This window comes from Symphalangus syndactylus, chromosome 13, assembly GCF_028878055.3.
Source record: "Symphalangus syndactylus isolate Jambi chromosome 13, NHGRI_mSymSyn1-v2.1_pri, whole genome shotgun sequence".
Lineage (NCBI taxonomy): Eukaryota > Metazoa > Chordata > Mammalia > Primates > Hylobatidae > Symphalangus > Symphalangus syndactylus.
In genome coordinates this window covers 25787678-25812197 of record NC_072435.2, presented here as the reverse complement: position 1 = coordinate 25812197, position 24520 = coordinate 25787678, and the positions used below count along the sequence as shown (strand labels likewise).

At 45.1% G+C, this 24520-nt stretch overlaps 2 protein-coding genes across 7 annotated transcripts in view; both read left to right on the top strand.

The window, feature by feature from the left end:
* Positions 1-7133, top strand: part of ZNF808 (zinc finger protein 808) — a 44162-nt gene extending 37029 nt beyond the window's left edge. For 4 of the 5 annotated variants that reach the window (XM_055238807.2, XM_063615519.1, XM_063615521.1 and 1 more), the window contains one exon: positions 4166-7000. In XM_055238807.2, coding sequence (XP_055094782.1) covers positions 4166-6687 — 2522 coding nt within the window. In that variant the 3' untranslated portion in view covers positions 6688-7000. Of the gene's footprint in view, positions 1-4165 lie in introns of all 5 variants that reach the window. The other variant, XM_055238806.2, reaches the window with a different exon arrangement.
* Positions 1-24520, top strand: part of LOC129460707 (zinc finger protein 701) — a 41782-nt gene that overhangs the window by 1710 nt on the left and 15552 nt on the right. Inside the window, exon 2 of one of the 2 annotated variants that reach the window (XM_055238967.2) lies at positions 16316-22570. The gene's annotated coding sequence lies outside the window, so the exon portion shown is untranslated. Of the gene's footprint in view, positions 1-16315; positions 22571-24520 lie in introns of those variants that run through there. The other variant, XM_063615646.1, reaches the window with a different exon arrangement.

The following is a 24520-nucleotide window of genomic DNA, read 5'->3' as shown; positions in this document are numbered from 1 at the left end:
TGCTGGTATTACAGACATGAGCCACTGCACTCAGCCTGGCTCTGTTTTCACAAACACTTCTCTACCTACTGTGCCAGGGGATCCTTGTTCACCCCCATGGTCTACTGTACTCTTCATAGAGTTTACTTGTTTGTGTGTATGCATTTCTGGAATCTACACAGGGGATTTTGTTGAGTATATGCTTGAAACTAGAAATCAGAGTCAATTTAAGAATGTAAAACTGCTTTCACCCCAGGCCACCATGCTGCTGCTTTTTTGGATCTCTTTCATTTTTGTCCCTTGCCCATGTTGTAATTTGAATATTTAACCTTGGGTCAATATTTTACCATTTGCTCAATTAGTTCCACTTTCATCCAAGCTCAAGATTTAGTCTATCCTAGTGGAATTATGTGCCCACAGACGTGCATGCACAAAGTTTACTCCCACATGTCCATTACTCCCTGCCCTCCACCCTTGCCCTTCCTTTCCTGGCCTTGCCTCACATGATACGTTGATCTGGATGGAAATACTATTTCTTTCTGGCCTATTGATTTTGCAATGCTGAATGTCCAGATTTCTCCATGAGCCCCTCCCCTCCAACACTACTCTCCCTGAGTAAGTGAAGATCTTATTCATCCACTGGACAAAATTATAGGAGGCTGCCTAAATCATTGTGTGCAGGGCATGATGACTCAGCTCATGATCCATGAGGGAGGGCTTTAGAACCACTGTCAGCAACACAGCTCAGCCCTTGTGTCCCAGCTCAGCCCTTGTGTCACCCTTCATGTACTTCTTTCTGTTCTTCTTGTATTTTCTGTGACTGGTCATTTTCTGTACTTCCTGGGCTGACTATTGTGCCTAAGAACATGTCGTGGGATCCTTCAGGCCCAGGATCAAGTCTTGTCCCTCACTTACCTTACACGCAAATTGGGGTCATGTCCATGAACACTGTGGGCCTCTTGTCGTTATTTGAGAAATAATGATAATTTGCCTCCAGGGTTTTTTTTTTTTTTTTTAGATGGAGTTTTGCTCCTGTTGCCCAGGCTGAAGTTCAATTGCACAATCTTAGTTCACCGCAACCTCCACCTCTCGGATTTAAGCGATTCTCCTTCCTCAGCCTTCGGAGTAGCTGGGATTACAGGCATGCACCACCATACCTGGCTAATTTTGTATTTTTAGTACAGATGGGTTTTCCCCATGTTGGCTAGGCTGGTCTCGAACTCCTGACCTCAAGTGATCTACCTACCTCAGCCTCCCAAAGTGCTGGGATTACAAGCATGAACCACTGTGTCCAGGCTATTTTTTTTTTTTTAAATGGAGTTTCCCTCTTGTTGCCCAGGCTGGTGTGCAATGGTGCAATCTCGGCTCACTGCAACCTCGACTTCCTGGGTTCAAGCGATTGTCCTGCCTCAGGCTCCCAAGTAGCTGGGATTATGCCTGGCGCAAGCCTGGGTAATTTTTTTATTTTTAGGAGAGAGGGGGTTTCTCCATATTGGTCAGGCTGGTCTCGAACTCCCAACCTCAGGTGATTCAACCACCTGCTTTTTAAAACAAGTGAATACTATTAGATGGCTTCATATAAGTTTTATAGTACACATTCACCTTCCTTTGTTTAATAAAATTTGTCAGCCTTCGGTGATGTTGATGATGAGATGCCCCTTTTCCTGTCTCACTCATCTCACTGTTGTGTCAGAAATAGCTTAGACTGGCCAGCTGCAGTGGCTTTCGCCTCTAATTCTAGCACTTTGAAAGGCTGAGGTGGGTAGATGGCTTGAGGTCAGGAGTTTGAGACCAGTCAGGCAAACATAATGAAGCCTTGAATCTACTAAATTAAAAAATATTGGGCGTGATGACTGATGCCTATAATCCCAAAATTTTGGGAGGGCAAGACGGATGGATCACCTGAGGTCAGAAGTTCGAGACCAGCCTGGCCATCATGGTGAAACCCCGTCTCTAGTAAAAATACAAAAAATTAGCTGGGCTTTTTGGTATGCACCTGTCATCCCAGTTTCTTGTGAGGCTGAGACAGGAGAGTCACTTGAACCTGGGAGGTGGATGGTGCAGTGAACCATCATTACGCCACTGCACTTCAGCCCAGGTGACAGAGTTAGATTCCATTTGCCACCCAAAAAAAAAAGAAAATTAGCCAGGCATGGTGGCATGTGTCTGTACTCCCTGCCCAGCTGTTAGTCCATTCTTAGTTCTTAAAATGCTGTATATTTTCTTGACCTCATACATCAGAAGGTAGTGATCTTAACATGTATTTCAGTTCTTATATTGTGTGCTGGTGGTTAAGTAGAAGTTGTGGCTTTTTCTTAAGAGGGGGTTGCTTAGAATTCTGCAGGCTGTATAAATGTACTTACTTGCTTGCTAGTTTTATCATGGGTTACAATATTTTATTAATTAATTTTTATAATTTTACATATGGCTTTTCGGTATGTGGTATGCAATATAACTGACACACTCCACTCGTTGATGTCACAAAGTGCCACCAGTTGCAGTGGCTCACACCTGTGATCCCAGAAATTTGGGAGGTCAAGGGGGGTGGATTACTTAAGGTCAGGAGTTTGAGACCAGCCTGGCCAACATGGTGAAACCACATCTCTACTAAAAACACAAAAATTAGCCAGGTGTAGTGGTGTGTGCCTGTAATCCCAGGTACTCAGGAAGTTGAGGCAGGAGAATCACTTCAACCCAAGAGGCAGAAGTTGCAGTGAGCTGGGCCGGGCGCGGTGGCTCACGCTTGTAATCCCAGCACTTTGGGAGGCCGAGGCGGGTGGATCACGAGGTCAGGAGATCGAGACCACGGTGAAACCCCGTCTCTACTAAAAATACAAAAAATTAGCCGGGCGTGGTGGCGGGCACCTGTAGTCCCAGCTACTCGGAGAGGCTGAGGCAGGAGAATGGCGTGAACCCGGGAGGCGGAGCTTGCAGTGAGCCGAGATCGTGCCACTGCACTCCAGCCTGGGCGACAGAGCGAGACTCCACCTCAAAAAAAAAAAAAAAAAAAAAAAAAGAAGTTGCAGTGAGCTGAGATTATGCCATGATGCTCCAAGTTGGAGTGCAAGACTCCGTCTCAAAACAATAAAAATGGAAACTTTTTTTTTTTTGAGACGGAGTCTCACTCTGTCGCCCCCAGGCTGGCGTGCAGTGGCATGATCTCAGATCACTGCAAAGTCCGCCTCCTGGGTTCATGCCATTCTCCCGCCACAGCCTCCCGAGTAGCTGGGACTGCAGGCGCCTGCCACCACGCCTGGCTATTTTTTTGTATTTTTAGTAGAGACGGAGTTTTGCCGTGTTATCCAGGATGGTCTTGATCTCCTGACCTCGTGATCCGCCTGCCTCATCCTCCCAAAGTGCTGGGATTACAGGCGTGAGCCACCGCACCCGGCCCAAAAAATTTTTCAAAAGTCACTAAGTGCCTGTTCTGTGTATATATATATATATATAATTTTATGACATTTATTTAGAAAAATATTGTATTAACTTTTTTCTTTTTTTTTTTTTTTTCTGTTTGAGGCGGAGTCTACTTTGCCGCCCTGGCTGGAGTGCAGTGGTATGATCTCGGCTCACTGCAACCTCTGCCTCCCAGGTTCAAGTGATTCTTGTGCCTCAGCCTCCTGAGTAGCCGTGACTACAGGCACGGACCACCACACCTGGCTAATTTTTGTAATCTTTTCTTGTCTTCTCAGTGCTATAATTTTTTGACAATACAGAATTTCCATTGCTTTTGGTTATCCTTACATGAGCTTGTTGTGGATTATTTACCAATATAGTATATTGTGTGGGGTTTTTTAAGCATTTATTTGTACACAGAAAATATGGTGTAAATATGAAGAATATATATTTTTTGTCTTCCTTGATGTGACGGTGATATGTTTTTTGCGAGTTGTGATGCACTTCAGGGTCACAGTGGAAAAATATTCCTTACTTTAGGCTTATACATATTTGTGCCCTGTCAGTGTTCTGTCATGATATAGGAAATAGACTTTCATAGAATTGATTTCAAGGATGTGTAATCGCCCTTTATTTACTAAAGAATCTCACTCTTTTTGTGTTCCTAAACTTTGAAGATCATGTTTGAGAAGTTCAAAATAAATATTGTTTTTTGTGTCATGTTTACACACTTCAGTATGATTTACTATCTGTACTTAATTGGAAACGTATTGGTGTTTATATTTTGTAGATATCTCTTCCAAATGCATGATGAAGGAGGTCTTGTCAACAGGGCAAGGCAATTCAGAAGTGTTCTACACAGGGACATTGCAAAGACATGAAAGTCACCACATTGGAGGTTTTTGCTTCCAGGAAATTGAGAAAGAAATTCATGACATTGAGTTTCAGTGTCAAGAAGATGAAAGAAATGGCCGTGAAGTATCCATGAGAAAAATAAAAATGTTGACTGGTAGTACAGACCGATATGATCAAAGGCATGCTGGAAACAAGCCTGTTAACGATCAGCTTGGATCAAGCTTTTATTCACATCTGCCTGAACTGCACATATTTCAGATCAAAGGTAAAATTGATAATCAACTTGAGAAGTCTACCAATGATTCTCCCTTGTTCTCAACATCCCAGAGAATTTCTTGTAGGCCCCAAATCCATATTTCTAATAACTATGGGAATAATCCCCCAAATTCTTCATTACTCCCACATAAACAGGAAGTACACATGAGAGAAAAATCTTTCCAATGTAATGAGAGTGGCAAAGCCTTTAATTGTAGCTCACTTTTAAGGAAACACCAGATAATCCATTTAGGAGACAAACAGTATAAATGTGATGTATGTGGTAAGCTCTTTAATCGCAAGCAATACCTTGCATGCCATTATAGATGTCACACTGGTGAGAAACCTTACAAGTGTAATGAGTGTGGCAAGTCCTTCAGTCAGATGTCATCCCTTACATGCCATCGTAGACTTCATACTGGAGTAAAACCTTACAAGTGTAATGAGTGTGGCAAGATCTTTCGTCAAAATTCAGCCCTTGTAGTTCATAAGGCAATTCATACTGGAGAGAAACCTTACAAGTGTAATGAATGTGGCAAGGCTTTTAATCAACAATCACACCTTTCACGTCATCAAAGACTTCATACTGGAGTGAAACCTTACAAATGTAAGATTTGTGACAAGGCTTTCGCGTGTCATTCCTATCTGGCAAACCATACTAGAATTCATAGTGGAGAGAAAACTTACAAGTGTAATGAGTGTGGTAAGGCTTTTAATCATCAATCAAGCCTTGCACGTCATCATATACTTCATACTGGAGAGAAACCTTACAAATGTGAAGAATGTGACAAAGTTTTCAATCAGAAATCAACCCTTGAGAGACATAAGAGAATTCATACTGGAGAGAAACCATACAAATGTAAGGTTTGTGACACAGCTTTCACGTGTAATTCACAGCTGGCACGACATAGAAGAATTCACACTGGAGAGAAAACTTACAAGTGTAATGAGTGTCGCAAGACCTTCAGCCGCAGGTCTTCCCTTCTATGCCATCGTAGACTTCATAGTGGCGAGAAACCTTATAAGTGTAATGAGTGTGGCAATACCTTCCATCACCGGGCATCCCTTGTATACCATCGTAGACTTCATACTCTAGAGAAATCTTACAAATGTACGGTTTGTGACAAGGCTTTCATGCGTAATTCAGTCCTGGCCGTACATATTAGAATTCACACTGCAAGGAAACCTTACAAGTGTAATGAATGTGGGAAAGCTTTTAATCAACAGTCACATCTTTCACGTCATCATAGACTTCATACTGGAGAGAAACCTTACAAATGTGAAGCATGTGATAAAGTTTTCAGTCAGAAATCAGCTCTTGAGTCACATAAGAGAATTCATACTGGAGAGAAACCATACAAATGTCAGGTTTGTGACACAGCTTTCACGTGGAATTCACAGCTGGCACGACATACAAGAATTCACACTGGAGAAAAAACTTACAAGTGTAATGAGTGTGGGAAGACCTTCAGTTACAAGTCATCCCTTGTATGGCATCGTAGACTTCATGGTGGAGAGAAATCTTACAAATGTAAGGTTTGTGACAAGGCTTTCGTGTGTCGTTCCTATGTGGCAAAACATACTAGAATTCATAGTGGAACGAAACCTTACAAGTGTAATGAGTGCAGCAAGACCTTCAGTAACAGGTCATCCCTTGTATGCCATCGTAGAGTTCATAGTGGTGAGAAACCTTACAAGTGTAATGAGTGCAGCAAGACCTTCAGTCAGAAGGCAACCCTTCTATGCCATCGTAGACTTCATAGTGGTGAGAAACCTTACCAGTGTAATGACTGTGGCAATACCTTCCGTCACTGGTCATCCCTTGTATATCATCGTAGACTTCATACTGGAGAGAAATCTTACAAATGCACGGTTTGTGACAAGGCTTTCGTGCGTAATTCATACCTGGCAAGACATACTAGAATTCACACTGCAGAGAAACCTTACAAGTGTAATGAATGTGGGAAGGCTTTTAATGAACAATCACACCTTTCACGTCATCATAGAATTCATACTGGAGAGAAACCTTACAAATGTGAAGCATGTGACAAAGTTTTCAGTCGCAAATCACACCTTAAAAGACATAGGAGAATTCATACTGGAGAGAAACCTTACAAGTGTAATGAGTGTGGCAAAGCCTTTAGTGACCGGTCAACACTTACTCACCATCAGGCAGTTCATGGTGTAGGGAAATTTGATTAATATGATTGTCACAACGTCTTCAGTAATGCTACAACGATTGCAAATCATTGGAGAATCCATAATGAAGAGAGATCTTCCGAGTGTAATAATGTGGCAAGTTTTTCAGACATCGTTCATACATTGCAGTTCATTGGCAACCTCATACTGGAGAGAAACCTTACAAATGTCATGACTGTGGCAAGGTCTTCAGTCAAGCTTCATCCTATGCAAAACATAGGAGAATTCATACAGGAGAGAAACCTCACAAGTGTGGTGATTGTGGCAAAGCCTTTACTTCACATTCACACCTCATTAGACATCAGAGAATCCCTACTGGACAGAAATCTTACAAATGTCATAAGTGTGGCAAGGTCTTCAGTCCGAGGTCACTCCTTGCAGAACATCAGAAAATTCATTTTTTTTTTTTTTTTTTTTTTTTTTTTTTTTTTTTTTTTTTTTTTTGGAGACGGAGTCTTGCTCAGTCTCCCAGGCGGGAGTGCAATGGCGCGATCTCGGCTCACTGCAAGCTCCGCCTCCCAGGTTCATGCCATTCTCCTGCCTCAGCCTCCCGAGTAGCTGGGACTACAGGCACCCGCCAACACGTCCGGCTAATTTTTTGTATTTTTAGTAGAGATGGGGTTTCACTGTGTTAGCCAGGATGGTCTCGATCTCCTGACCTCGTGATCCGCCCGCCTCGGCCTCCCAAAGTGCTGGGATTACAGGCTTGAGCCACCGCGCCCGGCCTAGAAAATTCATTTTTGAGATGACTGTTCCCAATGCAATGAGTATAGCAAACCATCAAGCATTAATTGATATTAGAGTCAATCCAGTATTGACTTGAGTTTGTGTTGACTTAATACTGAGTTCAAGCCTTAATTGACATTCAAGTGTTTATGTTAAGAGGATGGGGCCAGGTGTGGTGGCTCAGGTCTGTAACCCCAGCACATTGGGAGGCCAAGGCACATAGGTCACTTGAGGTCAGAAGTTTGAAACCAGCATGGCCAACAGATGTCGGCCACTTTTGCCATCCTGTTTTTTGTTTCTTATTATTTATTTATCTTGAGACGGAGTGTCACTCTTGTTGCCCAGCCTAGAGTGCAATGGTGTGATCTCAGCTCACCACAACCTCCGCCTCTTGGGTTCAAGCGATTCTTCTGCCTCACCCTCCCTAGTTGCTGGGATTACAGGCATGTGCCACCACGCCCAGCTAATTTTTTGTATTTTTAGTAGAGATGGGGTTTCTCCATATTAGGCTGGTCTCGAACTCCCGACCTCAGATGATCTGCTCACCTTGGCATCCCAAAATCCTGGGATTACAGGCATGCGCTACCGCGCCCGGCCTCATTTCTTATTTTATATTTTTTAATTTTTTTGAGAGGCAAGAGAATGGCGGGTGAACCCAGGAAGTGGAGCTTGCAGTGAGCCCAGATAGCGCCATTGCACTCCAGCCTGGGAGATAGAGTGAGACTCCGTCTCTAAAAATAAATAAATAAATAAATAAATAAATAAATAAATAAATAAATGTAGTTTAACCAGTTAGTCTGTTTTTCAGTTTCCTTTCCTTATGTCATTTGTTAAAATCTTGAGCTGGGAGCTATTTATTGCGTGTTTCCCTCAAGGCCCTCTGGACCATTCTGGAAAAATGTTGAAACATGGCCTGGAGTGGCATAGAACGCTCCTCCAAAAGCACCCATGTATTCTTTTCCTTTTTTTTTTTTTAAATGGAGTCTCGCTCTGTTGCCTTGAATGGAGTGCAGTGGTGCGATCTCAGCTCACTGCAACCTCTGCCTCCCGGGATCAAGTGATTCTCCTGCCTCAGTCCCCTGAGTAGCTGAAATTACAGGCACCTACCAGCACGCCTGGCTAATTTTTGTATTTTTAGTAGAGACGGGGTTTCACCATGTTTGTCAGGCTGGTCTCAAACTCCTGACCTCGTGATCTGCCGGACCCGGCCTCCCAAGGTGCTGGGATTACAGGCATGAGCCACCGTGCCCCGCCTCTTTTTTTCTTTTTTTTAGATGGATTTTCGCTCTTGTTGTTCAGGCTGGACTGCAATGGTGCAATCTGGTGTCACTGCAACGTCTGCCTCCCGGGTTCAAGGGATTCTCCTGCCTCAGCATACCAAGTAGTTGGGATTACAGCTGCCCTCCACCACTCCCGGCTCATTTTTTGCATTGTTAGTAGACAGGGTTTTACCATGTGGGCCAGGCTGGTCTCGAACTCCTGACTTCAGATGCTCTGCCCATCTCGACCTCCCAAAGTGCTAGGATTACAGGCATGAGCCATCGTGCCTGACCACTCATGTATGGATTGAAATAATTTGCTTATGTCTTAGTTCTACAGTTGACCTTCTTTCTCTGTTTTCAAGGTCAATAGCTGTGTGTTCACACTTCTGCATTTTATAAATGTTACTGTGATTTTCTTGTAAGGAAGAATTAACTGTCAGGAATCAATGTCGTTAGAACCTTGCAAAAGAAGTGTCTTTAGCATAGGTATGTGTAAGATGCTTCTCTAATTTTCAAGGATGTGGGTGATAAGACCAACCCTTCCCATTAGCCCTTCCAGGCCCCCATGTAAGAATTCAGACACACCTTCTCACTCATCTCAGACCTTCTCAGGGGAACTTCATGAAAATGTGAGCTTCCCTGCAACTTGGCGATTAAGAACTTGACCAGAAAAGCTCAATCTGAGTGACTCTGACCCCTGAAATGATTGGCAAAATGGAGTGCTTGTCTGGGTGTGGCCTTTTTTTTTTTTCTTTCTTTTTTTGAGGAGAGTAGTGCCCAGTTGTAATTAGAATTTTCTTTTTTTTTTTTTTTTTTGAGATGGAGTACTGCTCTCTCACCCAGGCTGGAGTGTAGTGGCGCAATCTTGGCTCACTGCAAGCTCCGCCTCCCGAGTTCACGCCATTCTCCTGCCTCAGCCTCCTGAGTAGCTGGGACTACAGGCGTCCACCACCACACCTGGCTAATTTTTTGTATTTTTAGTAGAGACCGCGTTTCACCGTGGTCTCGATCTCCTGACCTCGTGATCCGCCCGCCTCGGCCTCCCAAAGTGCTGGGATTACAGGCGTGAGCCACTGCACCCGGCCTGTAATTAGAATTTTCAATGGGATGCAGTGCCCTGAAAATGAAAAACAAAAGCAGAAGAATGGAAGAAATAGAGGTGTTGACTCAGACACAGAGACCATCTTCAGGGCCTTTCTCTGTATGAGGACATCACAGCAAAATCTAAAGCAAGTCATGTCAGCCCCTGGCAGGGAACCCTCCACCAGCTTCCCGTGTTCCCCAGGACAAAAGCCCAACTCCTCACTGTGGCTCCACAGCCCTGTGTCCAGGGCCCCCGCCAGTGTCCAGCCTCCTCCTGGGAGCTTGCCCTCATCTCATGACTCCCTCTGCCCCGGTCACATTGGCTTTTCTCTTTTCCCAAATATCAAAACCCTTCCTGTCTCAGGTCATCATCCCTGCTCTTACCCTATGTACCCTGTCCCTTTCTCCTCCTTCAGGTCTAGGCTCAGAGATGTCTCCTATGCCATCCCACCCCCGGTCTCAAGCTCCTGAGTAGCTGGGACTACAGATGCCTGCCACCACGCCCGGCTATTTTTTTTGTATTTTTAGTAGAGACGGGGTTTCACCGTGTTATCCAGGATGGTCTCAATCTCCTGACCTCGTGATCTGCCCACTCAGCCTCCTCAAGTGCTGGGATTACAGGCATTAGCCACCGGGCCTGGCATCTGAACTTTTTTTTTTTTTTTGAGACAGAGTCTCACTCTGTCGCCCAGGCTGGAGTGCAGTGGTGCGATCTCGGCTCACTGCAACTTCCACCTCCCAGGCTCAAGCGATTCTCATGCCTCAGCCTCCCGAGTAGCCGGGATTATAGGCATGTGCCACCACGCCCAGCTAATTTTTGTATTTTCAGTAGAGACTGGGTTCTACCATATTGGCCAGGCTGGTCTTGAACTCCTGACCTTGTGATCCACCCGAGTCAGCCCCCCAAAGTGCTGGGATTACAGGCTTGAGCCACCATGCCCGGCAGCATCTGAACTTTTAATGACTTGGAATTGTGGGGAAAAGAGAGAGATCAGAGTGTTACTGTGTCTACATAGAAAGACATGAGACTCCATTTTGTTCTGTACTAAGAAAAATTCTTCTGCCTTGAGATGCTGTTAATCTGTAACCCTAGCCCCAACCCTGTGCTTGCAGAAACATGTGCTGTGTCAACTCAAGGTTAAATGGATTAAGGGCTGTTCAGGATGTGCTTTGTTAAACAAATGCTAGAAGGCAGCATGCTTGTTAAAAGTCATCACCACTCCTTACTCTCAAGTACCCAGGGACACAAAACACTGCAAAAGGCCGCAGGAAACTCTGCCTAGGAAAGCCAGGTATTGTCCAAGGTTTCTCCCATGTGATAACCTTAGATATGGCCTCATGGGAAGGGAAAGACCTGACCATCCCCCAGCCGGACACCCTTAAAGGGTCTGTGCTGAGGAGGATTAGTAAAAGAGGAAGGCATCTGTCTCCTGCTGGTCCCTGGGCAATGGAATGTCTCGGTGTAAAGCCCAATTGTATATTCTGTCTACTGAGATAGGAGAAAACCGCCTTGGGCTGGAGGTGAGACGTGCTGGAGGCAATAGTGCTCTTTATGGCATTGAGATGTTTCTGTATATGCACATCAAAAGCACAGCACTTTTTCCTTTACCTTGTTTATGACACAGACATTTGTTCACATGTTTCCCTGCTGACCCTCTCTCCACTATTACCTTATTGCCCTGCCAAATCCCCCACTCTGAGATGGTAGAGATAATGATCGATAAATACTGAGGGAACTCAGAGGCCAGTGCAGGCGCGGGTCCTCTGTATGCTGAGCGCTGGTCCCCTGGCCCCATTTTTCTTTCTCTATACTTTGTCTCTGTGTCTCTTTTCTCAAGTCTCTCGTTCCACCTGACAAAATGCCCACAGGTGTGGAGGGGCAGGCCACCCCTTCAGGAATGGAATGGAAAGTGGAGATACACATCAGTGGTACAGGATGCTTTATCACATCATTGATTTTATTATTATTAGTTTTTTTGAGTTGAGTCTCCCTCTATCACCCAGGCTGGAGTGCAGTGGTGAGATTTTGGCTCACTGTAGCTTCCAGCTTCCGGATTACAGTGATTCTGTTGCCTGAGCCTCTCGAGTAGCTGGGATTAGAGGTGCGCGCCACCACGTGTGTAACAGCATGATGTGATGTGTGTGCATGAAGACATGGGTGGATAAGCCCATGGTTTATGTAGAAAACACATGATTTGCAATATTTTTTGTAATTGTTATGATTGTTAAGTATTTTTCATTTTTGTTAACTATCACAATAATGAGTTATTAGTAAGGATTGGCTGGGTGAGGTGGCTCATGCCTGTAATCCCAGCTCTTTGGGAGGTGGGTGAATCACAAGGTCAGGAGTTCGAGACCAGCCTGGGCAAAATGGTGAAACGCCATCTCAGCTAAAAATTAGCCAGGCCTGGTGGCAGGTGACTGTAATGCCAGCTACTTGGGAGGCTGAGGCAAGAGAATTGCTTGAACCTGGGTGGAAGAAGTTGCAATGAGCCAAGATCGTGCCACTGCACTCCAGCCTGGGTGATAGAGTGACACTCCGTCTCAAAAAAAAAAGTTAAAAAACATCATAATTATTAATATTACTATTATTATAGGCATGAGCCACTGTGCTTGGCCTGTCTCTGTTTTCACAGACACATCCCTTCCTACTCAGCCAAGGGATCCTTCTTCACATCCATGGTCTCTACATTGCTGTACTCCTCATAGACTTTACTCATTTTTTCGTGTGTGTATGAAATTCTGGAATGTACACAAGGCATATTTTTGAGTATATGCTTGAAACTAGAAATCAGAGACCATTTTACTTAAGAGATGTAAAACTGCTTTCACAGTGCCAGGCGCGGTGGCTCACACCTGTAATCCCAGCACTTTGGGAGGCCAAGGTGGGTGGATCACGAGGTCAGGAGATCGAGACCATGGTGAAACCCCGTCTCTACTAAAAATACAAAAAATTAGCCGGGCGCGGTGGCGGGGGCCTGTAGTCCCAGCTACTCCGGAGGCTAAGGCAGGAGAATGGCATGAACCCGGGAGGCGGAGCTTGCAGTGAGCCGAGTGCCACTGCACTCCAGCCTGGGCAACAGAGCGAGACTCCGTCTCAAAAAAAAAAAAAAAAAAAAAAAACTGCTTTCACCTCAGGCCACCATACTGCTGCTTTTTTGGATCTCGTTCATTCTTGTCCCTTGCCCATATTGTAAATTGCATAGTTAACCTTCAGTCAATATTTTACCATTTGCTAAATTAGTTCCACTTGTCTCCAAGCTCAAGATTCGGTCTATGCTAGTGGAATTATATTCCCACAGATGTGCATGCACAAAGTTCACTCCTACATGCCCATTACTTCCTGCCCTCCACCCTTGCCCTTCCTTTCCTGGCCTTGCCTCACATGGTACATTGATCTGGATGCAAATACTATTTCTTTCCAGCCTATTGATTTTGTAAGAGTGAACACCCCAATTTCCCCGTGAGCCCCTCCCCTCCAACACTACTCTCCCTGAGTACGTCAAGACCTTATTCATCCACTGGACAAAATTATAGAAGGCTGCCTAAATCATTGTGTGCAGGGCATGATGACTCAGCTCATGATCCATGAGGAATGGATTTAGCATCAGTGTCAGCAGCGCAGCTCAGCACGTGTCCCAGCTCAGCCCTTTTATCTCCCTTGATGTACTTCTATCTGTTCTCTCTCTCTCTATATATATATATGTATATATATATTTTTTTAATTTAAGTTCTAGGGTACATGTGCACAACGTGCAGGTTTGTTACATATGTATACATGCTCCACGTTGGTGTGCTGCACCCATTAACTCATCATACTTCTTTCTGTTCTTGTATTTTCTGTGACTGGTCATTTTCTGTACTTTCTTGGCAGACTATTGTGCTTAAAAACATGGGATCCTTCAGGCCCATGATCAAGTTTGTCCCTCACTTACCGTACATGCAAATTGGGGTCATGTACATAAACACACTGGCCTGCTGTACTTATTTGAGAAATACTGTTAATTTGCCTCCAGGTTTTTTTTTTTTTTTTTGAGATGGAGTTTCGTTCTTGTTGCCCAGGCTGGAGTGCAATGGTGCAATCTCGGCTCACCTCAAACTCTGCCTCCCGGGTTCAAGCGATTCTCCTGCCTGAGGCTCCCAAGTAGCTGGGATTACAGGCATGTACCACCACGCCCAGCTAATTTTGTATTTGTATTAGAGATGGTGTTTTTCCATGTTAGTCAGACTGCTCTCAAGCTCCCGACCTCAGGTGATCCACATGCCTCGGTCTCCCAAAGTGCTGGAATTACAGGCGTGAGCCATGGCGTCTGGCTGCCTCCAGGGTTTTAGAACAAATTAATGCTATTAGATGGCTTCACATATTGCAGGTTTTATGCTACAGGCTCTAAACTTCCTTTGTGTAATAAGATTTGTCAGCCTTCCATGACGTTGATGATGACATGCTCCTTTTCTTGTCTCCCTCATTTCACTGTCCTGTTAGAAATAGCTTAGACTGGCAAGCCACGGTGGCTAACACCTCTAATGCCAGCACTTTGGGAGGCCAAGGTGGGTAGATCACTTGAGGTCCAGAGTTTGAGACCAGTCAGATAACCCCAGCACTTTTGGAGGCTGAGACTGGTGGATCACCTGAGGTCAGGAGTTTGAGAGCAGTCTGGCCAACGTGGTGAAACCCCTTCTCTACTAAAAACATGAAAATTACCTGGGTGTGGTGTCACATGCCTGAAATCCCAGCTGCATAGGAGGCTGAGGCAGTAGAATCACTTGATCCCTGGGGGTGGAGGTTGCAGTGAGCCAAGATCATGCCATTGCACTGTAGCCTGGGCAACAAGAGCAAAACTCCATCTCAAAAAGAAAGAAAGAAAAAATAAAAATAAAATCACCAGTCTTATTCACGTGTACTCAACACCCATGACCAAATTCTCTCAAAGGCCCATCTGCAGGAACATCCAATTGGAGAATAAGAACTCTGAACATGGCTTTTGGCCAATGTGAACACTCGGACCAGGGAGGCTGCATCATATTTTTTATGTTTTTATTGTGCAATTTGTTTTATAAAATGTTTTCTGTGATCCCAGTTTATAAATTTTCCCAGTATACAGTCTGTGTTTTATATTTCATGCGTAGTGAACTACATAACTAAGGGCAATGCATGTACATAGGATTGCTGTATTGCCTGGCTGTTATATAACTGTAGTTGTGATATCATAATTGAACCCTCTGACACTGTTAGTCAATTCTTTTTTTTTTTTTGGAGATGGAGTCTTGCCTTGTTACCCAAGCTGGAGTGCAATGGCATGATCTCAGCTCACTGCAACCTACACCTCCTCAGTTCAAATGATTCTTCTGCCTCACCCTTCAGAGTAGCTGGGATTACAGGTGCCTTCCACCATGCCGAGCTAATTTTTTTGTATTTCTAGTAGAGATGGGGTTTCACCATGTTGGCCAGGCTGGTCTTGAACTCCTGACCCTGTGATCTGCCCGCCTCTGCCTCCCAAAGTGCTGGGATTACAGGCATGAGCCACTGCACCCTGTCGTTAGTCAATTCTTACTCCTTATAATGCTGTGTATTTACTTGAACTCATACATCAGAAGGTAGTGATCTTAACATGTATTTCAGTTCTTATACTGTGTGCTGGTGATAAGTAGAAGTTGTGGCTTTTTTCTTAAGAGGGAATTGTTTAGAGGTCTGCTGGCTGTACAAATGTACTTATTATTTCCTTGCTAGGCTTATCATGGGTTACAATATTTTATTAATTAATTTTTACGATTTTACATAAGGCTTTTCAGTAAGTGGTATGCCTGGGAACATGGTGAGATCCCCTTTTCTGCAAAAAATACAAAAATTAGCTGGGAATGATGGCACATGCCTGCAGTCTCAACTACTGTGGAGTCTGCAGTGGGAGGATGGCTTGAGCCTGGGAGGTCAAGACCGTAGTGAGCTGTAATCATGCTACTGCACTCTGGCATGGTTGACAGAGCAAGATGCTGTCCAAAAAAGAATACTTACTGTAAAGTTTGGGTACAGGAATAATGAAGTCATTGATGCTCTATGAACAGGCTATGGAGTTGATGCCCAAAAGAAATAAACAGTTTGTAAATGAATAACTCATTTTGAGTTGTGACAAGACAATTTTGAAAGTGATGCATGGAGCAGTAGGCAGACCATCCACATCAGTTTTACAGAAAGAAAGTTAATCTTGTTCGTGCTGCAGTGAAGAGAACAAACAGCAAACAGGAGAAACAATAGTCAGGAATTCGATAATAGCCTGGTTAACATGATGAAACCCGGTCTGTACTAAAAATACAAAGATTAGCTGGGCACGGTGGTGGGCACCTGTAATCCCAGCTACTCGAGAGGCTGAGGCAGAGGAATCGCTTGAACCTGGGAGATGGAAGTTTCAATGAGCTGGGGTCCTGCCATTGCACTCCAGCCTGGGCAACAAGAGCAAACCTCTGTCTAAAAAAAAAAAAAGTCTAGCCCCCTCTCCTCTTTTCTCCGCTATCGTGGTGTATGCTTAACTCCACTTCTCACCATGTCTTCTCACAATCGCTTTCAGGATTAAGCGATTTCTGGCCAGCAACCAAAAGCAAAATCGTCCAATTTCCCAGTGGATTCAAATGAAAACTGGCAATAAAATCAGGTACAACTTTAAAAGGAGACATTGGAGAAGAATCAAGCTGGGTCTATAAGGAATTGCACATGAGATGGCACACATACTTATGCTGTCTGAGCGTCATAATCATGTTACCATGTCAAGCTGAATATGTCACCACCATCTGGAGATTTGGACATGTTTTATCGGGAATATATTTTTTCTCTCTGAATCTGTTATGAACGCATTGGTTGGATGGGTTCAGTAATAAACATGTGAGAACTTTCATTTCAAAAAAAAATTTCAAATGATGTAATAGATTACCTAAATTTCTGTTTTGTTTTTGTTTTTTTTTGATATGGAGACTCCACTGGGTTCAGTGGATCACACCTGTGGTCCTGGCACTTTGGGAGGCTGAGGTGGGAGGATTGCTTGAGACCAGGAGTCTCCTGGGAATCTTCTCGTCTTCCCTAACCCAGTTCATGACAGGCCCTTGGACTTTACTGTTATGGAAAAATCTATATAAAGCAATATCAGCGGCCAGGAGCGATGGCTCACGCCTGTAATCCCAGCACTTTGAGAGGCCAAGGCGGGTGAATCACCTGAGGTTAGGAGTTCGAGAACAGCCTGACCAACATGGAGAAACCCTGTCTGTATTAAAAATACAAAATTAGCCGGGCACGGTGGCACATGCCTGTAATCCCAGCTACTCAGGAGGCTGAGGCAGGAGAATTGCTTGAATTTGGGAGGCGGAGGTTGCTGTGAGCCGAGGTTGCTGTGAGCCGAGATCATGCCAACACACACCAGCCTGAGCAACAAGAGCAAAACTCCATCTGAAAAAATAAAATGAAATAAAATAAAAAACAGTATCAGTGTGTCAAAGCATTATGTCTGTCACAATCTTTGTGAAAGGAAAATCAAAATTACTAACTAAAGAGAAAAGTCAAGCTGGGAACTGTGTCAAACAAACCTGCCTCCCATTTTATCCCTAAACAAGATAGCTACAAGGACTTAAAAAAAAAAAAGCTACATACTCCGCTCACAAACTGTGGGCCTCAAGATCTCCACTCCAAAATAGTTCTGTTGAATTTCACCCTGGCAATGTAAACTGAGAGCTTATCTTCACAGGTGTGGGAAAGAACCCATCCCTCTGCACACCTGAGTCAAATGTCTATCTGATTGCTTAATCAGAAACAATAGGCAGAGGCCCTATTTTTTAAGTAAAAATGCAGGGTCACTGAGACAGTCTAAGGCATAAGTGACTATTCCTCCACCCTCTCTCACATATAAATTGTGTATTCAATGAAAGGCTGATCGAAGACTCAAACAATGTGATCATTTGTTATCTCCCTGTGACCTGGAAGCCTGCAATTCCAGTTATTCCACCGTCCCAGATCGAACCAAGGTGTATCTTATATGTATTGATTGATGTCTCATGTCACCCTAAATTTGTAAACTGCAGCCTGAACACCTTGGGCACATGTCATCAGGACCTCCTGAGGTTGTGTCATGGGTGCATTTTTTAACCTTGGTAAAATAGATTTCTAAATTCATTGAGAGCTAGTAGATACTTTTCGTTCACAAGCTCATGAACACAGAAAAAAACAAGATAGAATAAGGAAAAAACTAGTGTAATGGAAAGCACAAAATCTGTTCTAAAATCTGAACTCCTTCATACTTATTCACCATAGGGAAATGCCAACTTTGTGGGATTAGATTCCATTTGTGAAAGATTATATGTATTTTTGTTTGTTTGTTTTGTTTTGTTTTTTGAGACGGAGTTTCACTCTTGTTGTCCAGGCTGGAGTGCAATGGTGAGATCTCGGATAACTGTAACCTCTGCCTCCCAGGTACAAAGGATTCTTCTGTCTCAGCACCCCAAGTAGCTCGGATTACAGGCATGCATCACCATGCCCAGCTAATTCTTTTCTATTTAGTAGAGATGGGGTTTCATTACATTAGTCAGGCTGGTCTTGAATTCCTGACCTCATGATCCACCTGCCTCAGCCTCCCAAAGTGCTGGGATTACAGATATGTGGCATTGTGCTGGGCTGAAAGATATATTTCTAATATTGGATTGAAATAAAAACCCACTCTATGTAACTTTAGCTAATTTAAAACGCAAATAATAGATGATCATACAGAAAATATGTAATATTTCATACATACACAAAACTTTGTAATATTTCACTTAGTATTGCTGTTACTATGTTCTTGGGGCAGAAGCTCAGTCTGTCAGATACATTACAAAAGAGTGGCATCTCCATAATTGTGCTTAGGACTCTGGTGCATAAGTGGATAAACTGTTAAACAGGATCCTAGGAGAGCTAAGATGAGAAAGTTCAAGTCCATTAAAACTAGCAAGACATATTCCTTACTGCTCTCGCATGAATCACGGTCTTAAGATGTTTACAGTTAAGGAAAGCAGCTTAATCATACCTGCAAGGACAAACTCCTACAGAAACACGATGTCCAGAAAACCCAATATCCCGTGACAGTGTATGCTTCTAAGATAATTACAGTCATGCTTTCACTTACTTGCACACTAAAATACCAAGAATAGGTTTTCTTTTTTTTTTGATGGAGCTTCACTTTTGTCATCCAGGCTGGAGTGCAATAGCACAATCTTGGCTCACTGCAACCTCCACCTTTGGGTTCAAGCGATTCTCCTGCCTCAGCCTCCTGAGTAGGTAGGATTACAGGCATGCACCACCACCCCCGTCTAATTGTTGAATTTTCAGTAGAGACGGGGTTTCACTACGTTGGCAAGGCTGGTCTCGAACCCCTGATCTTAGGTGATCCCCCCCACATCGGTCTTCCAACGTTCTAGAATTACAGGCGGGTGCCAACGCAACTGGCCAAGGATAGCTGTCAATCAACAAAGTAATAAGTTTTGTTACACTGTCAGCAGGTAGACATACCTTAGTTTTTACCTAAGCACCTATGTAAGAGAAAGTTTAAGAGGAGGCAGTTCCCTTTGTTTTTGAGGTCGCCCGACTGTGTAACTGGTAGCTTTCTTTTTTTTTTTGAGACAGAGTCTCACTCAGGCTTGAGACACCTTGTCCAGCTGTATTTATTATTATTATTATTATTTTGTTTTTGAAACAGAGTTTCACTCTAGTTCCCTGGGCTGGAGTACAGTGGCATGATCTTGGCTCACCACAGCCTCCGTTTTCTGGGCTCAAGCAATTCTCCTGCTTGAGCCTCCCGAGTGGCTGGGACTACAGGCGCATGCCACCACGCCAGGCTAATTTTTGTATTTGTAGTAGAGACGGGGTTTCTCCATATTAGTCAGGCTGGTCTCGAACTCCCGACCTCAGGCCATCCGCCTTCCTCAGCCTACCAAAGCGCTGGGATTACAGGCTTGAGCCACCGCGCCCAGCCTGAAGTAGTATTTTTTAGAAAGTAATTAAATCTTTTTTCAGCATAATGACCCAGAGATGTACTTCTGAAGGACTTGGGAGCTCTTCTTGAAAGGCAAGCAACAAGGGAGACAGTACCTGTATGTCAGTAGGAAATTAAATATTTCAAACATCAAATTTAAATTTAAAGCTACAGACTTTTAAATAATTCAGAGCCTTGAGAGGAACGTGGTCATGCAACCTGAGTCCAGTGGCATGCAGGCGCAACTTCTACAAGTTTTCCTGGCCAGGCACGCAGGCTCAGGCCTGTAATCCCAGCACTTTGGGAGGCTGAGGTGGGCAGATCACCTGACGCCAGGAATTAGAAACCAGCCTGGCCAACATGGGGAAACCCAGTCTCTACTGAAAATACAAAGCCATTAGCCGGGAATGGTGGTGCACGCCTGTATTTTCAGCTACTTAGGAGGCTGAGGCATGAGAACTGCTTGAACCCAGGACGTGGAAGTCATAGTGAGCCGAGATCACGTCACTGCATTCCAGCCTCGGCAACAGAGCAGGACTCCTTACCAAAACAAAACAAAACAAAACAAAACAAAACAAAATATGCTATACAATTTTGTTTCCTAATATTAATTTTAAAAAGTTTTCGTGTAAATAATCAGGAAAACTGGCCGGGCACAGTGGCTCACGCTTGTAATCCCAGCACTTTGGGAGGCCGAGGCAGGCGGATCACGAGGTCAGGAGATCGAGACCACGATGAAACCCCGTCTCTACTAAAAATACGAAAAAAAAAAAAATTAGCCGGGCGTGGTGGCGGGCGCCTGTAGTCCCAGCTACTTGGAGAGGCTGAGGCAGGAGAATGGCGTGAACCCGGGAGGCGGAGCTTGCAATGAGCCGAGACTGCGCCACTGCACTCCAGCCTGGGCGACAGAGCGAGACTCCGTCTCAAAAAATAATAATAATAATAATAATTAGGAAAACTAAGCAGCCCCAGAGATAAGACCTCCTGGCATCATTGTCCCTTCTTATGGAGTGATAATGTAAACTTCCTTGAAGTGTATCAATCCGTCACCAATCAAGCTGCCACAACCTATGCATTGGACTTGAATGGAAAATGTGGTGATTCTGATAAAGCTTCTTTGTCTTTCCTTGTCTGTGTGAAACGTTAATATCTCTACTTGGGAACGCTGACCCCTTTCATTTGGAGTTGAGGTTTCCAGGTGGCTATTCTCATGCTTTGTGTCCAAATAAACTCTATAATTAATAATGTATTCTAAATTTCATTATTTACTGCTGACGTCAGTTTCTGTCGGATTGTAGGAGCCTCACCAGAGAAGGCACCTGTTGCCATGCTGTAAAACTCACACTTGCCAAAAAGACATGGGTTAGGGTTTCTCCCCCTCCCTCAGGATGACGCTAGTTAGCTGACACAGATGGTCACCTCCATTACCAAGTAGAGCCAGGATGAACTATGTGTGACCAAGCGTGTTGTCAAGTCCTCTTCCCTGAGGACTGATTAGTGTTTATCTTGAAAACATGTACTTGGGTTGTATAGAACAGTGAAGTTTCTTTCTCTCTTTTCAACCTCTCAACTGTCCTCTATTTCCCATCACATTCTGGTCAAAGGCTTATTTATTAATAAAATAGTTTTTATTTCTTTCTCTGTTATCGTCGTGAAGATTATTTCTCATTTAGGGGAAGATTTTTCAGTTTTCAACTGTATTTTCTCAACATTTAAGAACGAAGTGAAGAGTATTTCTTGGGCCAGGCACAGTGGCTCATGCCTGTAATCCCAGCACTTCAGGAGGCCGAGGCAGGCGGATCACTTGAAGTCAAGAGTTCGAGACCAGCCTGGCCAACATGGTGAAACCCCGTCTGTACCCAAAATACAAAAATTAGCCAGGCATCATGGCGTGTGCCTGTAATGCCAGCTATTCCGGAGGCTGAGGCAGGAGAATCGCTTCAACCCAGGAGGCAGAGGCTGCCGTGAACTGAGATGTCACCACTGCACTCCAGCCAGAGCGACAGAGAAATACTCTGTCTCAAAAAAAAAAGAAAAGAAAAAAGAAAAAGAAATAAGAAAGTAATAGATCTCTTCCACAAATGTGCTGGGACAATTAACTGGATATCCACATGGAAAAGAATAATGTTGTATCCCTTTCTCACACAATCAAAATTTTATTTTAAAAATTAAAAGAGACGACGAAGGGAGCCCTGCAGGAGAGGGCGTTACTTTGTCGCCCAGGCTGGCCTGGGCCCCCAGGCTCAGCGATCCTCCCGCCCCTGGGTCCTCAGGCTCCCGCCCACCCGGCCGCATCCCTGCTGTGTTTAAGCAGTAGGTGGTGACGTCACTCCTCCCTGGCCTGAGCACTCCGTCGCGCATCCCAGGCAGTGGCCCTAGGGAAGTCTCTGAAGCTGAGCACAGTGTGGACTCTCCCTCCTGAGTGAATGGCGAATAGAAAGGGAGAGGATTTCTATTCTGTTCTGAGGGCCGTCAGCATGAAATTATACGTTCCGCCCAGGCAGGTCTTTGCATTTTACATTCTAGTTTGCATCCCCGTTCCAGACAATTCCAGGGCTTTTGAATCGTGCTTCAGCCTTCCTGACGGATCTCGCTTCCAAAGCCCGAAAAATAGAGTCGCTGGGAGCGAGGCTGAGAGACTCACAGGTCCCGCCCCGGCCCCGCCCTCTGGCGGTTCTAAAGGACAAGGTCTCTTCGCCTGGGGCCCCGCCTCTACCTCGATCAGGCCCTACCCACCTTCTCGTTGGCTCTACTCAGGCCTGGCTTTAGTCCTGTGCGCACAGATGCGCGCAGACCAGGAAGCGGATCCCGTGGAGTGAAGGTCGCTTCGCGGCGGTGAGTTTTGCTCTGTGTTGCATTAAGTCTGCACTCCCCATATCCCCGGCACTTCCGTACCTGGGACGTGGGGTCACCACAGACCTGTAAATTCTCGCCCATCTTCCTTCAACCAGAGCAAATGCAGACGTTCCCCCGGGAATCCGGAAGTCGCTTCCTTTTGTGTTTAAAGTCGCCCTGAGGCTGTTCCCATCTCCAGTCTTTCTGCTACAGGGCGATGTATACACTTCCTATCGCGTAGTTTCTGTGCTCAAAACTGTTTTTAACTCCTCCCTCCCCGCGCTTTTCAAAGTCCTCACCCGGGATGTGTATTTCCGCCCTGGGCGCTTCCCAGCCTCAACCTTGTAGGCCCCTGAAGCGCAAAAGCCGCTATCCCAGTCTCAGGGAGGCCGCGTTCTCTGCCTGGTGTTGGGATCTTGTGGACCCCACCCTTGTCCGAAGGCGTCGTCGAACTCCACCTCCCGCCTCATGCTGGGCCTTGCTGCACCCCAAGTCTTCCCTTAGCAGTCACCGCTTTCCTTGAGCCAGCGTTGAGGAGGTGCCAGGGGCCTGTCCTGTGACACGGTGTATTCCTGCCTGTCCAGCTCCAACCCCTGAGAAATGAGCCTCTTTGTGATGCCGGCGTCTTACTCCAAACCCTCCTGTGATTGTGTGTGCCAGAGGGATCGGGAGACAGAGAGTAGTAGAAAACCTGAGACAGAGAAAAGAAGAATGAGAAAGACCCGTAACAGATGGCAAAGTAGAGGATGGGTGAGAGATTTGCCAAGAGACAGCAAAAGTGAAAGAGAAAAAAAGAAAGCGGAAGAGAAAAGCAACTGGAGAAATGTAGAGAAAATTTAGATGTACAGAGAGATGAAGGACAGACAGCAAGGTAGAGAGGGGCAGAAATGAGGGAGGCTCATCAGAGTGAGAGAGAGAGAGAGGAGGAGGGATTCAGAGCCAGGGCAGACAGAGCAGAGTGGTGCTGGTGGCAAGGAGAACAGAGGGAGAACCACAGCGGGGAGGACACCTGGGGATCTGGGGTGCTAGAGAGTGGGGACAGAGGGGTACAACAGGGAAGAGAGAATTTAACAGGGAGAGCAGAGGAGGTGAAGAGATAGGATAAGAGGCGGAAATATATGGAGATTGAGGACGATCGAAAAATTGGGGAGAAGGAGCAACGAGACAAAATAAGACGTGAGGATGGAGCCCAGATAATTTTTGTATTTTTAGTAGAGACAGGGTTTCACCATGTTGGCCAGGCTGGTCTTGAACTCCTGACCTCAGGTAATCCACCCGCTTCGACCTGCCAAAGTGCTGGGATTACAGGCGTGAGCCACCGCACCTGACCACCCACGCATTCTTGATTGAAAAAGTTTGCTTATGGCCGGGCGCAGTGGCTCACGCTTGTAATCCCAGCACTTTGGGAGGCCGAGGCGGGCGGATCACGAGGTCAGGAGATCGAGACCATGGTGAAACCCCGTCTCTACTAAAAATACAAAAAAAAAAATTAGCCGGGTGTGGTGGCGGGCGCCTGTAGTCCCAGCTACTCGGAGAGGCTGAGGCAGCAGAATGGCGTGAACCCGGGAGGCGGAGCTTGCAGTGAGCCGAGATCGCGCCACTGCACGTCCAGCCTGGGCGACAGAGCGAGACTCTGTCTCAAAAAAAAAAAAAGAAAAAGAAAAAGTTTGCTTATGTCTTAGTTCTACAGCTGACCCTCTTTCCCTGTTTTTTGTTTGTTTGCTTGTTTGTTTTGAGACACAGTTTCCCTCTTGTTGCCCATGCTGGAGTGCAATGGTGCGATCTCGGCTCACTGCAACCTCCGCCTCCCGGGTTCAAGTGACTCTCCTGCCTCAGCCTCCCTAGTAGCTGGGATTACAGGCATGTGTCACCACGCCTGGCTAATTTTGTATTTTTAGTAGAGATGGGGTTTCTCCATATTGGTCAGGCTAGTCTCGAACTCCCGACCTC